Source organism: Eulemur rufifrons, chromosome 8 (assembly GCF_041146395.1).
Source record: "Eulemur rufifrons isolate Redbay chromosome 8, OSU_ERuf_1, whole genome shotgun sequence".
NCBI classification, from domain to species: domain Eukaryota; kingdom Metazoa; phylum Chordata; class Mammalia; order Primates; family Lemuridae; genus Eulemur; species Eulemur rufifrons.
Genome location: NC_090990.1, coordinates 100,608,173 through 100,622,324, shown reverse-complemented (window position 1 = coordinate 100,622,324; position 14,152 = coordinate 100,608,173). Strand labels below are relative to the sequence as shown.

General features: G+C 54.4%; 1 protein-coding gene across 2 annotated transcripts; it reads left to right on the top strand.

Annotated features, from left to right (window-relative positions):
* Positions 1 to 21: 21 nt before the first annotated feature.
* Positions 22 to 14,041, top strand: DCST1 (DC-STAMP domain containing 1). 2 transcript variants are annotated; one of them, XM_069478661.1, is made up of 17 exons: positions 41 to 70; positions 185 to 312; positions 554 to 679; positions 781 to 855; positions 4,937 to 5,065; positions 5,409 to 5,548; positions 6,307 to 6,523; positions 6,625 to 6,768; positions 7,165 to 7,286; positions 7,706 to 7,863; positions 10,246 to 10,345; positions 10,475 to 10,570; positions 10,704 to 10,830; positions 11,181 to 11,297; positions 11,783 to 11,925; positions 12,054 to 12,167; positions 13,728 to 14,041. In XM_069478661.1, the coding sequence occupies exons 2-17, from the start codon at positions 252 to 254 to the stop codon at positions 13,977 to 13,979; spliced, it is 2,121 nt and encodes a 706-aa protein (XP_069334762.1). In that variant the 5' UTR covers positions 41 to 70; positions 185 to 251; the 3' UTR covers positions 13,980 to 14,041. The 2 variants fall into 2 exon arrangements, with proteins under 2 accessions (XP_069334763.1, XP_069334762.1); XM_069478662.1 differs by lacking the exon at positions 781 to 855 and having other exon boundaries at positions 22 to 70.
* The last annotated feature ends 111 nt before the right edge of the window (positions 14,042 to 14,152 follow it).

Sequence of the window (14,152 nt, the reverse complement as noted above, 5' to 3'; positions counted from 1 at the left end):
GTTCCGGAGGACTTTTCCTGCATGTATCTTGGAATCCCTTACCCAGTTCCAAGGACTGGTGTGGGAATAGGTAGGTCTCTAACCCTCCCCACATCTCAGAGCAGAGGGACTGAAGGACGCGGAGCTCAGACCTTGGCTGTGAGCCAGACAGGACAGGCAGACAGCCCCTCCCCTCTCTCGCCAGAACCTCACATCCAAGGAAATCCTTGAGGAGCCTTCTGGGATGAGAGGGGCTTCCCCAGCACAGGCTCATGGACATTAAACGTCATCAGAATGGAGCCAAAGGGCAGAGAAGGAAACCACCCCATTCCAGTGAGTCAGTCACCAGAGGTCCCGCCCCCTCCCAGCACCGCCAGCCTCCACTCCTCTCACCCCATCTCTCCTGCAGGGGTCCCTCCACCCCTCTCATCCAGTGGCCCCCTCCAGCCCAGCCCCACTTCTTCAGGGTCCCTCATCCTCTCCCAACCTCTGTCCTCCTGCAAGCCCCCAATCCTAATGAGCCACATCCCAGCCAGAAGAGTGGGCTGTTGAGAGAAACTGTCCCACCTCTCAGCGGTGCAGAGGCTCCTGAGCTGGGGGCTGCCAGTGTCCTGTAGCCAGTTCCTGTGGCGCCAGCCAGGCGAGTTTCCTGTCACTGCTTTCCTGCTGGGGGCAGGCGCTGGGGGGCTCCTGGCCATAGGTGAGTGTGGAAACAAAAGGTCAAGGGTGGGCAGGGGCTGGACCAGGGCTGGGACCCATCTTTTGACCTTTGGCCCTTAGGTCTGTACCCTGTACTCTTAGGTCTCTTTCAGCTCCTGGTGAACCCCATAAACATCTATGAAGAGCAGAAGATGGTGATGTTGTACAGCTTGGTGGGTTAGTGCTGGGCAAGGCCAGGCTCTCTCGAGAGGCCTGAGGAACACAGCCCCATCCCGCATGCCCAGGAAGGAGTCTGAGCTTGTGTCTTCTGTACCCAAGCTTCCCTGTGGCTTCAGCCTCCTCTCAGGCTTTAGGGGGAGGCCCAGAGGGAAGAGGTTTCCAATGTAAGAAAGAAGACACTGTCCATCCCCAATCTAAGAGACTCCCTGCTACCCACGTGATATGGTCCAAACCCCACAACCCTTGATAACCCTCATCTCTCCCGACCTCTCTGGCCTCGTTTTCTGCTTCTCCTGAGAAACTCAATTTGTTCATTCATTCATTCATCCGGCACTTACTGAGCACCTGCTGAGGATTCAGCAGGGAGCACGGCTGACAAGCACCCAGGCTTTTTGGAGTTTACATTCCAGTGGACAGAGTTAGACAATGAGTGAACGATAAATAAGAGCATTTCTGATGGTGACAAGTTGTATGAAAAAAGTAGACCAGGAGGATGTGATAGAAAGGGCCTGGGAAGCTACCCTCCCTCAAGTAGTCAGGGAAGATTCTCAGAGAAGGTGATATGTGAATGGAGATCTTGTATCAGGAGGTATCGGGCTGCAAGAACAGAGAACCCACCTAAAAGTGGTTTAACTGTAGAGAAAGTTTATTATCTCACATAGTAAAAAGTTTCAGGGTAGGGTGGTTTTGGAGTTTGGGTAATTCAACAGCTCGGTAACCCACCCAGGACTTGGGTCCCTTCAGTCTTTTCCCTCTGCCATCTTTGGCTTGTCAACCCCTCCTCTTCAGGTAACAAAATGGCTGCAGCAACTCCAGGCATCACATCTTCATACAACAATGTTAAAGGCCAGAAAAAAGAGAAAGAAACATCCCTTTCTCATGTCCCTCCTTAAGAACTAGGAAAACTTCCCTATAATCCCCCCAGCAGACTTCCCCTCCCATCTCTTTGGTGAGAACTGCAACACATGTCCTTTCGTGAACCTGTCCCAGGGAAGAGGAATGGAATTAGCGTCTCATCAGTTTATTGAATGAATCCTGTCGGATACCAACAGGAAACTACTTTTTCTCTGGCCACCGTATTCAAACATGTTCTCCCATTGATGACCTTTCACAAAGAAAGCTTATTTTCCTTTAGAAGACCCAGCCCCACTTCAGCAATTGTGACTTATTTTCAGGTGCTCAGAGGTCCAGTACACTCTACATTAAAATTTCAACCTCACATCCATTCTCGAGCATCTTCCCTCCCCCTGACCCCAGCCCCCAGCTCAGGCCTGATCCCTGGCACGGGGTCCTGATGTAGAAAAGGGGCTTGGCCTGCTCTTTCACTTTTTTCTCCACTTCCTTCCCTTTTTGGTTCTTCTGATGTCAGAAAGGAGATTAGAAGAATAAGAGGAAAAGGGACAAAAGTCTGAAGTCACCGATGCTGTTATGATTCCACTGCCAGTGCCCCCTGCGTGGCAGGAGCTCAGCCTGGCCGTGCCAGCGGGCCCGTGTATGGTCTCAGGGCAGGCTCTGTGTGGACCCCGGCCGAGCCCGGTGCCCTGCAGAAGGCAATTCTGTTTGGATGACCTCTTAGGAAGGCCCCGTTAGCTCCTACAGGCCACCACAGCCTCTTACTTTTACATCTGTCCCTCAAGCAGGCTGCCTCCTTGGAGTGTAACCTCACAGATGACTCAGGGTCTGCTGCCCCCCAAAATGTCCACTTGTCCTGGAGGAAATGCACACATCCTTGCCCTGCCAGACGGGGAAAGCAGGGCCTCTTGCGGCTGCCCTCTCTCCTGCCCTGATGAGGGGCTGGGGCCGGTCTCAGGCCCTGCTCAGCACTCCCAAAAATGCTCCCCCGATTCTGTGCTTTGGTGGCAGCCCTGGAGCTGCCCTGCGAGGGCTTGGCAGAAGTCCCGTCCAGGAGGGATGAGGCAGGTTCCCCTTCCTGCAGCTCCAGTCCCTGAAGAGCCTTGGACCCGTGCAGCCTCTCACTTGGCATGTGATGCCCACCCTCTCCACAGACGCTCCCTCCGTGCCTGCCCCCTCCCGCTGCCTCCTTCCACTTCCGGGAGATTCACATTGCTGGCCTCTTCATATGGACTCGGGGTAGAGGAGGGAAAGGCTAGTGTTGCTCTTTTGGTAACCCAACGAAGAGACCTGCAGTTCCAGGGGGCTCACATTAGAACCTAGGGTAACTATTTGTCAACAATTGTCCTCAGCTTGCTTGAGTCTTTAGCTAGAAGGCCAAGACCACAGAACAAGTCCCTTGCAATGTCCTGTTACACCATGATGAGTTTAGGCAGATCCAGATTTACCCCCCAGGGGCCGGGACAGGGCCAGGCTATTGCCCTTGAACAAAACCCAAGTTGTGTTAGCATGGAGGAAGGCAGAAAAAACTGCTGGGTGGCACCCGACAGGGTTTGCCACAAACCTGTATGACTAGGTGGAGGCAGCCATGTGAAGAACCGGGGGAGGAGTGTCCCTGGCAGGGACACAGCCAGGGCAGAGACCTGAGAGGAGGAAGGAGCTTGGCGTGTCCAAGGAACAGCAACAAAGTCTGTGTGGGTGGACGTGGTGGGTGAGGGCCGAGCAGCATGAGATCACTTCAGAAGGTAGGCAGGGGCCAGATCACGAGGGGCAGCAGGCCGTGTTGAGGGAGTTTGGATTTTATCCCACATGTGGTAGAAAGTCACTGAATGATTTGAAGCAGGGAAGGGACGTGATCCAATTTATGCTTTTACAAGATCACTCTGGCTACTTTGTGAAAATTGAAGTATAAGGTGGCAAGAGAGACAGTAGGGACACTAGTTAGAAGGCTACAGTCCCAGCGAGATGATGGGACTCTAGGAGGACAGGGGAGATGGAGGGAAGTGTAAGGATTTGGGATTTGATTTGACCATCACTGGGCGAACACTCCATCAACACGGGAATCTTCTAGCTTCCCAACCAGCTTATGCTGTTCCTTTGGCCTGGAATGCCATCCGCACCTCCTAACAACACTTACTCATCTTCCAGGCTGAGCTGACACATCATCTCCTTTGTCCAGCCTTCCCAGCCCCACCCCTCCCTGCAGAAATACCTACTCCCTCCTTGGCTCCCACAGCTCTCTGTAAGTACCGCCCTTGTGCACTTAGCACATCGCGTTGCAGTCATTTGTTTACTCATCTGTCTCTCCCTGGATTACGAGCTTCAAGGAGCTCACTGTCTCCTTGCAGAGACCACAGGGAGACACATGTGAAACTTCTAAAACATACCAGGCATGATTAAGGGCTAAAATTAGAGGCAGAGATTGTGAGTGCTGTAGGTGTCAGAGCGCTGGGAATATCGAGGTGGGCTCTGACCTCTCTTCTTTTTTTTTTTTTTTTTTTTAGGACAGAGTCTTACTCTGTTACCCAGGCTAGAGTGCCGTGGCATCAGCCTAGCTCACAGCATCCGCAAACTCCTGGGCTTAAGCCATCCTCCTGCCTCAGCCTCCCGAGTAGCTGGGACTACAGGCAGGCGCCACCATGCCCGGCTAATTTTTTCTATATATATTTTTAGTTGTCCATATGATTTCTTTCTATTTTTAGTAGAGACGGGGTCTCGCTCTTGCTCAGGCTGGTCTCGAACTCCTGAGCTCAAATGATCCTCCCGCCTCGGCCTCCCAGAGTGCTAGGATTACAGGCGTGAGCCACCGCGCCCGGCCTGACCTCTCTTCTGACCACTCTGAGCACCAGTGCTTGTTTCCAGAATTTTTCTCTTGCTCTCTGTGCTCCCTCCGGCACCTAGGGTAAGTGCGACTCCGTCCTGGGTATGGAAAGTGTTGGCTTCCTTCCCTCATACAAACAAGCACGTCACATACACACATTCACGGCTTTTTAACCTCTCGCCATCTCTCCATGCCCTTCCAGAGGCTGGCACACAGTGAACTCTGTAAGTGGCTGTTGAATGAATGAATGAGAGGCCTAGAAGGCCTATCAGGTCCGTGTGAAGGGGCGCAAGGGCAGGACAGTGGTGGCTCCAGCCAGGGTGGCTGCAGGTGGGTGCTCTGATAAACATGGTGACGAGGCGGCTTCCTCACTTTGCCTTCCCATCTGCTGGGCTCTCCTGACAGGCTTGGGGGCCATAGGCTGGGGGACCTCCCCTCACATCCGCTGTGCCAGCCTCCTGCTAGTGCCCAAGATGCTGGGCAGAGAGGGCAGGCTCTTTGTCCTGGGATACGCCTTGGCTGCCATCTATGAGGGTGAGTGTGTGCCCCCGAGTGCCAGTTAGTGACACTGAAGCAATGACCCTGGGTGGGCCACCCAATGGGAGCCAGGCCTGGTGAAGGAAAAAAGGTGGGGGTCTAATCCCAGCTGCTCCAACTTGCTGTATGTCCCTAAGACAGCACCTCCCCATCTCTGTGCCTCCTAAGTTTACATGAGTGAAAAAATCAAGGGTTGAATGAGACAACCTCTCACAGGCTTCTTGGCCCCGCCTTTGTACAATTCTAGAAGATGGTCACTAGATATAGAGAAGGAGCCAGGGTGGGTTTGAGAAGGTATTGATTCTACAGAGCGGTGACCTACCAGGGCCTCTTCCTCTAGGGCCAGTGGCCAATCTGCGGCACAACCTCAATGAGGTGATATCATCGCTGGGCTGCACCGTGGAACTGCAGATCAACAACACGCGCGCGGCCTGGCGCATCTCCACGGCCCCCTTGCGAGCCGTGTTCAAGGACCTGCTGGTCAGGACTCTGCACAGGCGGGGCCTGGGGCTCCCTCTCCCTGGGCCAAGTTGGCTTGAGCTGGGAGCTGTCACCCTGGCTTTACGGCTTCCCAATGCAGATACTACTGCATGTTTTGCAGAAATGTCTCTGAGCATTGCCGAATGTACCCTGGTCCTGGGACACTAAATGCCAGGAGAGACCCCGAGTCATTGGAACATGTCCTACACACCTTTCCAAATACCTGAGTGGGCAATACTCTGGGCAGCTGAACTAGAACATCTAGGAAAACTGGGGGCCTTGGCCTTGAGTAGCTCAGAAGCTTTGAAGACCAGAGGACTAGGGAATTGGATACTCCAGGGCTAGAGATTGGGGATTTGGGAGAATAGGGGAGACGGGGCCTGAGGGGTTTGGAAGTTGGGGACATTCAGATGGCATAATGATCTAAAACATTAGTGGTGAAGGGTGGGTCCAAGGACCTGGGAACCACTGTCTAGTAAGGATCTGGGACAGGAGGCCTGAGGAGGAACTGGGAGCCTGGGACACCAGTGCAGCTAAGACGTGGGCACAGGTGAGGCAGCTGGGGAGAGCAGAGAGCTACCCAGGCCTATGCACGGTGGGGAATTTGAGATAAGAGTCTGTGTCGTAGGGTCTAGGCTTCCTGCAGGCCTGGGGTAAGAGCCCAAAGCTGGGCTAATGGTGGGAGGACAGGCTGTCAGGCAGCAGAAGCTCTAAGCCCCCATCTGCCACTCCAGTCCTTCCTCCCCCTCCAACTCTAGGGCAGCAAAGAATCACTGAAAGCAGAGACTCAGAACATCACCACTTCCTTTGAAGACCTGGATGGCCAGGTGAATAGTGAGGCTGGCTACAAGCCAGAGGATGTCATGGACTCAGGGGAGACAGCCCAAGGCATAAAGACCCACCAAGCCCCAGCCTCCAGACTCCACCTCTCGACACAGAAGATGTATGAACTGAAGACCAAGCTGCGCTGCTCCTGTGAGGAGTATCCCTGGGCAGGGAAGGGTGGGGTGGGCCACAGGGCTGGGGTTCCAGGTCAGGATATGGGGACCTTAGACATCCCTTCCTCCTTCCTGCAGATGTGGTGAACCAGGCCATACTCAGCTGCCGTCGTTGGTTTGACCGGAAGCATGAACAGTGCATGCAACACATCCGGGCCGCACTCCTCAACCACCTGCTCTGTCTGCCCATGAAGTTCAAGTTCTTCTGTAGCATTGCCAAGGGTCAGCACAGTGGCAGGAGGGTGGGGGGCAAAAGGGCTAGGGAGCTGAGTCCTTGGGGGCCACTGGTAGGTGTGGCACAGGAAAGCCATCAGGTGGAGAGGGCTTGGGCTCTGAGGACCAGCACCCTCCAAGGCAGTGCATCCCCTGACTGGCTTTGTGGCCCAGGGTAAGTTATAACAAAGCTCTGGGCTTTCTCTCTTCATCTGAAAGATGGGCGTAATAATGGCACTATCCCATCAGGAGAGTTTGAGGAGGTAAGGGGCTAACGCATGTGAAGCTGGTAACAGAGCTGGCACGCGGAGGACGTGCACTGTAGATGCTGGCAGTCAATATTAGTATCGGTTTGGGTTAAGAATGGTTAAGAATGAAGCCCCCACCTGCACTTGTGTCCACCAGTGATGGAGATTTGGTGCCGCAGTCGCATCCCAGTGGAAGGCAACTTTGGGCAGACCTACGACTCCCTCAACCAGTCTATTCATGGCCTGGGTGGGGAATTTTCAGCCAACATTGACCTCAAGGTAAGAGGCAAGGGCGTGGGGGTGAGGCAGATAGGGAGTGGGAGGAAGGCATTCGGGACTAGGGCATGAGGTAGGAGAAGTGAGAGGGCACAGGAAAGAGGTGACTGGGGATGAGGGAGGGGGACAAGAAGGGGAATGGTGTTGGTGATGTGGGGGAGGGGACAAAGCCAAGCCAGGTATGCGTGGTCCTGGCTTGGAGACGGAATGGTCAGCCAGGCGTGAGGTGGTGTCAGCTGATATACATGCAAGGAAGCAATACTCTGTCAAGGAGGGTAGTGGGCAGAAGGGACAACTCCTGAAGATCCTGGGAGGATCCTGGAGACAGGAGTCGAGTGGCAGGGGAGAGATGTCACCAGGAGGCTGGATGTGGGTCTGGCGAGACTGCAGCAGGCTGAGCCTGCACACCTGCCTTCCACCAGGAAGAGAAGCGGGCCGGGGTGCTGGGCCTCAACACGAGCTGGGAGCACGTGAGCACCGAGGTGCGGGACTATGTGGAACGCCAGGAGGCCTGGCTGGAGCAGGCCCTGGGGCTGCTGCACGTGCTGCTGTCCTGCACCTTCTTGCTGGTCCTCCACGCGTGAGCCATGACCCCCGCCCCAGCAGCCCTTCCTTCGCCCTGGATGGGGGCCCTGCCCTGAGGGAGGTGATAAAGATGGAACCAAAGATCCCATCCCTAGCTCTGAATCGGAATGTTTTTACCTTTAACTTTGCCTTCTTAAGTTGAGTTTGTTGTTTATACAGAGTCAAAGGAAATGTGGACATTTTGTCAGAAGAAACATTACCCAAGTTCCCACCATCTTAAAAGGGCAACTGTCTTCGTTTATCCACCTCCTTCTAGCCTTTATCCCAAAACTGACTTTTTTTACATTCAGCTTTGACTTTTGATTTTTTCTTGCCCTTCATATTCCCCTTGGCTCTGACTTTGTGCCATTTTTATCATCCAATTTTGCTTTCATTTTCTCCCGCCTGCTGCGTTGGCAGCTACTTTCCCTCCATTTAGAACAAAGTCCTCAACCCCACCCAGCCCAGTGTCCAGCTGGGCAGCCTGGGCCTCTCTGCTCTTGTTCCCTGTTGACCTCTGGACCCTCTATTTCCTGTCTCCACCCCAGACGCCTGGGGTGGGCAGGAGCTGGGCAAGGGCAGCCACAGGGGCTCTGTCTGCCTCTGTTTGTGGGTCCCAGAGTGACTGCAAGGGAGTGGTTGTGTGTGTACCTAGGGCCCTGTAGGGGGACAAAGATGAATGAGCCATATTCCTGCCCTCAAGAAGCTCATGGTTGGGCCGGGTGAGGTGGCTCATGCCTGTAATCCTAGCACTCTGGGAGGCCGAGGTGGGAGGATCGCTTGAGGTCAGGAGTTCAAGACCAGCCTGAGCAAGAGCGAGACCCTGTCTCTACTAAAAAATAGAAAAAAATTAGCCGAACAACTAAAAACATATAGAAAAAATTAGCCGGGCATGGTGGCACATGCCTGTAGTCCCAGCTACTTGCGAGGCTGAGGCAGAAGGACTGCCTGAGCCCAGGAGTTTGAGGTTGCTGTGAGCTAGGCTGACGCCACGGCACTCTGACCCGCACAACAGAGCCAGAGTCTGTCTCAAAAAAAAAAAAAACCAAGCTCATGATCTAGTGGGAGTGCTGACAGAGAGACACCCACAAGACAGAGATGGTTCAAGGGCCATATGGACTGGCTATCAGGACAGGTTTGAGAGCTGAGGAGGTGCCCCTGGAAGGGCCATAAGTGGATTCCACAAGGTGGCAGATGGGGACCTATGGTCAAGGAAAGAAGGGTGTGGTTCCTTGGGCAAGGATCCTGGTATCCGTGGGATGCAGAGGGCAGAGACTGGGGTGAGGCATTGGGCTGAAGTGAGCATGACCAGAATAGTCTGGAAAGCCCTGAAGGAAGGCCCAGAACTGAGGGTGGTCGCAAGATGGACTGGGCAGGCTGGAGGTAGGGAGGTGAGGTAGGTCAGAAGCCTGGCTGGGGTGGGGCGTGGCAGGAAGATGGCTTGAGATGAAGGGAGGAAAGGGAAAGATGCAGCAGGTCTCAGCCAGCTCGGGAGGGAAGGAAGGAGGCACAGAGTCCAAAGCCACTTGCAGGCTTTCAACCTGGGTGAGGTCACTCACTAAAAGGACAGAGCTAGCCAGAGGGCAGTCCTGCTCAGTAAACCCAGGCGCTGCCACCATGGGTCCCTCCACAAGGGGGCGCTCACAGCCTTTGCATTTATAGTTACAGTGTTTCTATTTTAAAGGCAAAGATAGGGATTTTTACAGGGCCCAGAACCAATAGCATTGGAACTTATGTTTCACACTTTACAGAGTTTATTTAATGTACTTTTACAGTTTTAAACACATTTCCAACAATTAACATTTCTTCCTTAGGAAACGTGGGACTTTGGAAGATAACAGAGGATAGCTACATACACATGCACACACCACTACCGTGCTCAAGGGTAGCCAGGGCGGGGCAAAGGTGTGCTGGTGGAAGGGAGATGGTGGTTTTCAGTGAGCGTTACTTGAGGTAACCTCCAAGAGATGTGCTGCAGGTAACCCCAAGAGGCAGGGACTTGAGAGGTGAATGTGGGAGTCATGGTGGGTTAGGTGACTCCTGCAGCCTTGGGAGTTTTCCGTCTCTGTGCCTCCGCATGCTCTTCATCCTGCAGGCTGCTTGCCTGCCTCCACCTCACATGCACACACTCCCCCATCCTGGACAGGCTGGCCATGCCTGCCTCTAAGCCCCACCTCATCCCCTGCGTGGAGGGGCGTGTCTCCCAGTCCACAGCTGGAAGATGGACAGAGTCTCCTTGTTATCACTACTGCCTTGCACAGGGCCAAGGACATAGTTGGTGCTCAATGAACACTCGTTGGTCAGTTAAATGACTGTGGCTCAAGGAAGCCCATGGTTGAGGGTGTGTGCGGTGAATGCGGAGGAAGAGACAGAGACATCGTCGTCCACCCATCCACAGGTCCTTCTCCTACATGGACAGCTATAACCAGGACATTCGCTTTGACAATGTCTACATCAGCACCTACTTCTGTCAGATAGATGAGCGCAGGAAGCAGCTGGTGAGCGGGCACAGCCCTGCCCAAGGATGCCTTGCTATGTGCCCTGTGTGGGCTTCATGCTCCAGGAGGGCAGAAGGGAAAGGGCAGCAGGCCCTTGGAGTTCCTAGCTGTGTGGACATGTTTTTCCAGGGCAAACGGACTCTGCTGCCACTCCGCAAAGCCGAGGAGAAAACCGTCATCTTCCCCTGCAAGCCCACTATCCAGGCCTCAGAAATGAGAAATGTGGTGAGGACGGCATGGGCAGCCGGCTCCTGGATGCAAGCACAGGCCTGGGGCTGAGGGTGGAGGGCAGAGGCGCCGAGTGCTCTGTGCCCAGGCAGGCAGCGGGTCCAGGTCTACCCTTCTGCTCCTTGGGTAGGTAAGGGAGCTCCTGGAGACGCTGCCCATTCTGCTGCTGCTGCTGCTGCTGTGCGGACTGGACTGGGCGCTCTACTCCATCTTCGACACCATCCGCCACCACTCCTTCCTGGAGTACTCCTTCCACAGTGAGGCCATACCACACTCCAGGTTCCAGGCCCAAGAGACAATCCCTGGAGACGGCCAACCCTTGTGCAGCCACCCCACCCCATTCTTCCAATTGCGCCTCCTCCTTCTGCTTCTTCTGCTCCCTTTTCTGTGACTCAGCCCCTCCCTGTTCTCCTCAAGGTCAAATCTCACCCCTGCAACCTGACAGCTGTCACTGGGGGCCTCAGTTAACCCTTTACATTTACAACAGGGAGGGGTTAGGGTTCACTGAAGTCATAGAAAGACTCTTCCCCAAAGTCCAGCCACCATCCTGCCCCACCCCCTTAACTCCAGCTCTTTCCTGACTCCTCACCCTCTCTCCTGGCCTCAGGCAGTCATAAACTGGAGGTGAAGGTCGGGGGAGACTCTATGCTTGCCCGGCTTCTTAGGAAAACCATTGGGGCCCTGAACACCTCCTCAGAGACAGTGATGAAATCAAACAACATGCGTGAGTGAGGTTGAAAGTTTGGATCAGAGAAATTGAGGGCTGGGGGCAAAGGTCAAAAGATTCCTAGGTAAAGAGTGGGCCTTGGGTATGGAGAGATGGGGGTCGGCATGCTTGAGTTGCGGAATCAGAACATGGCACACTTGGGCAGGCTTGAAGAAGTGGAGGATGACGGGCTTGAGTTGAAGGAGTCTGGAGACTGGGGTCTTGGGACCAGAGGGTCCCAGCCCTCTAGAGCAGCACTGTCCAACAGAACTTTCTGCCGTGGTGGAAATTTTCAAGATCTGTCCCACATTGAGCAAACAGCCTCATGGGCCTAGTGGCTAAGGTATTGACAGTGCAGTTCTGCAGGGTGAGGGGCAGGCAGGAGAGCAGGGATCAGAAGCCTAACATGCATTTCCCACTGGGATAGCGGGGTTCAACCCAGGGCTTCCCTGTCCGTAGGCCAACCCTGACCAGACCCCTGATGGGTCTGCCCTCTCCCCTAGCCTGCCTGCCCCAGCCTGTGGGCCTGGATGCCAGGGCCTATTGGAGAGCTGCACTACCTACTGGCCTGCTACTGTGTCTCTGCCTGTTACAGGCTTTTGCTTACCGGCTCCGGAGGGTCATCGCAGCCTTCTACTTCCCCAAGGTGTGCCCTTCCCTAGACCTCTCCACCCCTACATACCTACGTGCACACACATACACACATACACTGCAGCAGCTCCCCACCAACTCCATCTTTGGGGGATGCCTTCCTCCTCCCCTTCCTGCCCCCAGCGAGAGAAGAAGCGGATCCTGTTCTTCTATAATGAGCTATTGAAAAAGAGAGCAGCCTTCACCAAATTGAGGAGGGCTGCCATCGTGAGACGGGCACAACAGCAGAAGGGTCCGGTAAGTCCAGGCCTGCATGGTCCTGCCAGCTCCCGGCTGGGCCTAAGAACTGTGAGGAAGGGAGCGGATCCTTCAGTCTACCCAGCACCTACCAGTGGTCCCAGGCCTACTTGAACTTGGTGAGTTCTGATGCCACACATGCTAAGGGCCCCAGTTATACAGCTCCTGGAGGTCAGGGAGCTGTACTAGACATGAGTACAGAGTATGGGTGAGGTGTGGGGCTGTAGTGCCAGAGGGCCTGGGTTTGAATCCTGGCTCCTCCCCTTATTACCATGACAACTATGTGATCTTGAGCACATTACTTAACTGCTCTGTCTTGGCTTTTCCCTTCTGTAAAATGGCATTAACTACTCCATCAAGTTGTAAGGATTAAATGAGTTTTACTCTCACGGTGCTGGCATGCAGCAAGTTCCATATACATGTTTGCTGTCATCATGGGACCCTGGGCAAGTGACCACCTCTCCAAGGGTCAGTTTTCTCATCTGAAAAAGAGATGATGATAATAGCACTGTCTGCCTTGTATGATTATTGATTGGCTTACAGTATCTTAGTACAGGGCCTGATATTATAACCAATGAGTGGTAGCCATTCTTACACGAAGTTCATAATAGCGAGACTGTGTTTGCTTAACTTTTTCCTCCAGTGCCTAGACCCTCCCAGCCCCCATGACACACAACAGAGGTGGCCAGATGAATGTGTTATGGAAAAATGAACAAGAAAAAAGAACTTACTGGGATTCCTTGACAGGGTCCTCAAGTAAGCTGGATTTGAGTGTGCAGATGGAAATGTGAGGGACAGTCATTACAAGCTGAGGGCACAGAATGTGCAAAGACTCAGAGTCCAAAGGGACTGCCAAGCGCCAGGGCTAGTCTAAGGAGAGACCGGCACACAAGAGACAGCATTCAGGGAGGGGTAAAGTGGAGCAGAGGCTAGAGAGGGACCAGATTATGGAAGGCTCTAAAGGCCAAAGCCAGGAGTTCTGCCTGGCAGGCAGGCAGTGGGGCCCCTGGAGCTTCTTGAACAAAGAGTGACCTAATAAAGTGGCCTGTGAAGAATTATTCCTGGCAATTGTGTGGAGACAGTGTATGGGGGAGGGGAGAGAATAATGAACTGGGCTTGTGATTTGGAATCAGCACATGTGGGTCCAGCCAGGTTTGATTGTTTACTATTTGTTGTGCCTTTGGGAAAGTCACTTCACCTTTCTGAGATTTATCTTTCTTGTCTGTAAAGTGGGGGTAACAATAGTGACAGTCTTTCTGGCCTACTCATTTCTCAGCCTCGCGTGAGAACCGCCAAAGATAGTTGTTGCTGATATCCACTGGGAGAGACCTGGAGGCTGCATCCTCCCACTCTCCATCACGGAGTGGGGCAGGGAGGCTCTCCAGAACTCATTTCCCTAGCACACTGGCCCTCCGGGGTCTTCTTTGCCCAACCTAGCCTCGCCCATGTGGGCACTGTCACGTCTCCTGACTTCAGACAAGAAGCGCTGTCCAGTTCCCTTCTCAAACCCTTCTTTAGCCCCTCGCTCCCAAACTGGCTCTAACCCCTACCTCCCAACAGCGCCACCACCTGGTGGACATCCTGCACCGCCGCTGCCCGCTCCTGCGCCCCTGGCTGCGCCGGCGCTGCGTGGTGTGCCTGGCACCCGAGACGCCCGAGTCCTACGTGTGCCCGACGCTGGACTGCGAGGCCGTGTACTGCCTGTCGTGCTGGGATGATATGCGGCAGCGGTGCCCGGTCTGCACGCCCCGCGAGGATCTCTCCTCCTCCGCCTTCAGTGACAGCAATGACGACACCACCTACGCAGAGTGAAGAGGCGTCTGGCTTGCTCTCCCGCCCCGCTCCCTCCCGTTTAATAAAACGCCTTGTACGCTCCTGCTGCCCTCGCTTCGCATGGGTCGGGGACTGGGTGAGCCCGGCGCTGTCCAGCCGGCAGTCGGGAGAACTGGCTCGCCGGATCTCCACAGGGCCCGACCGCGGACAGG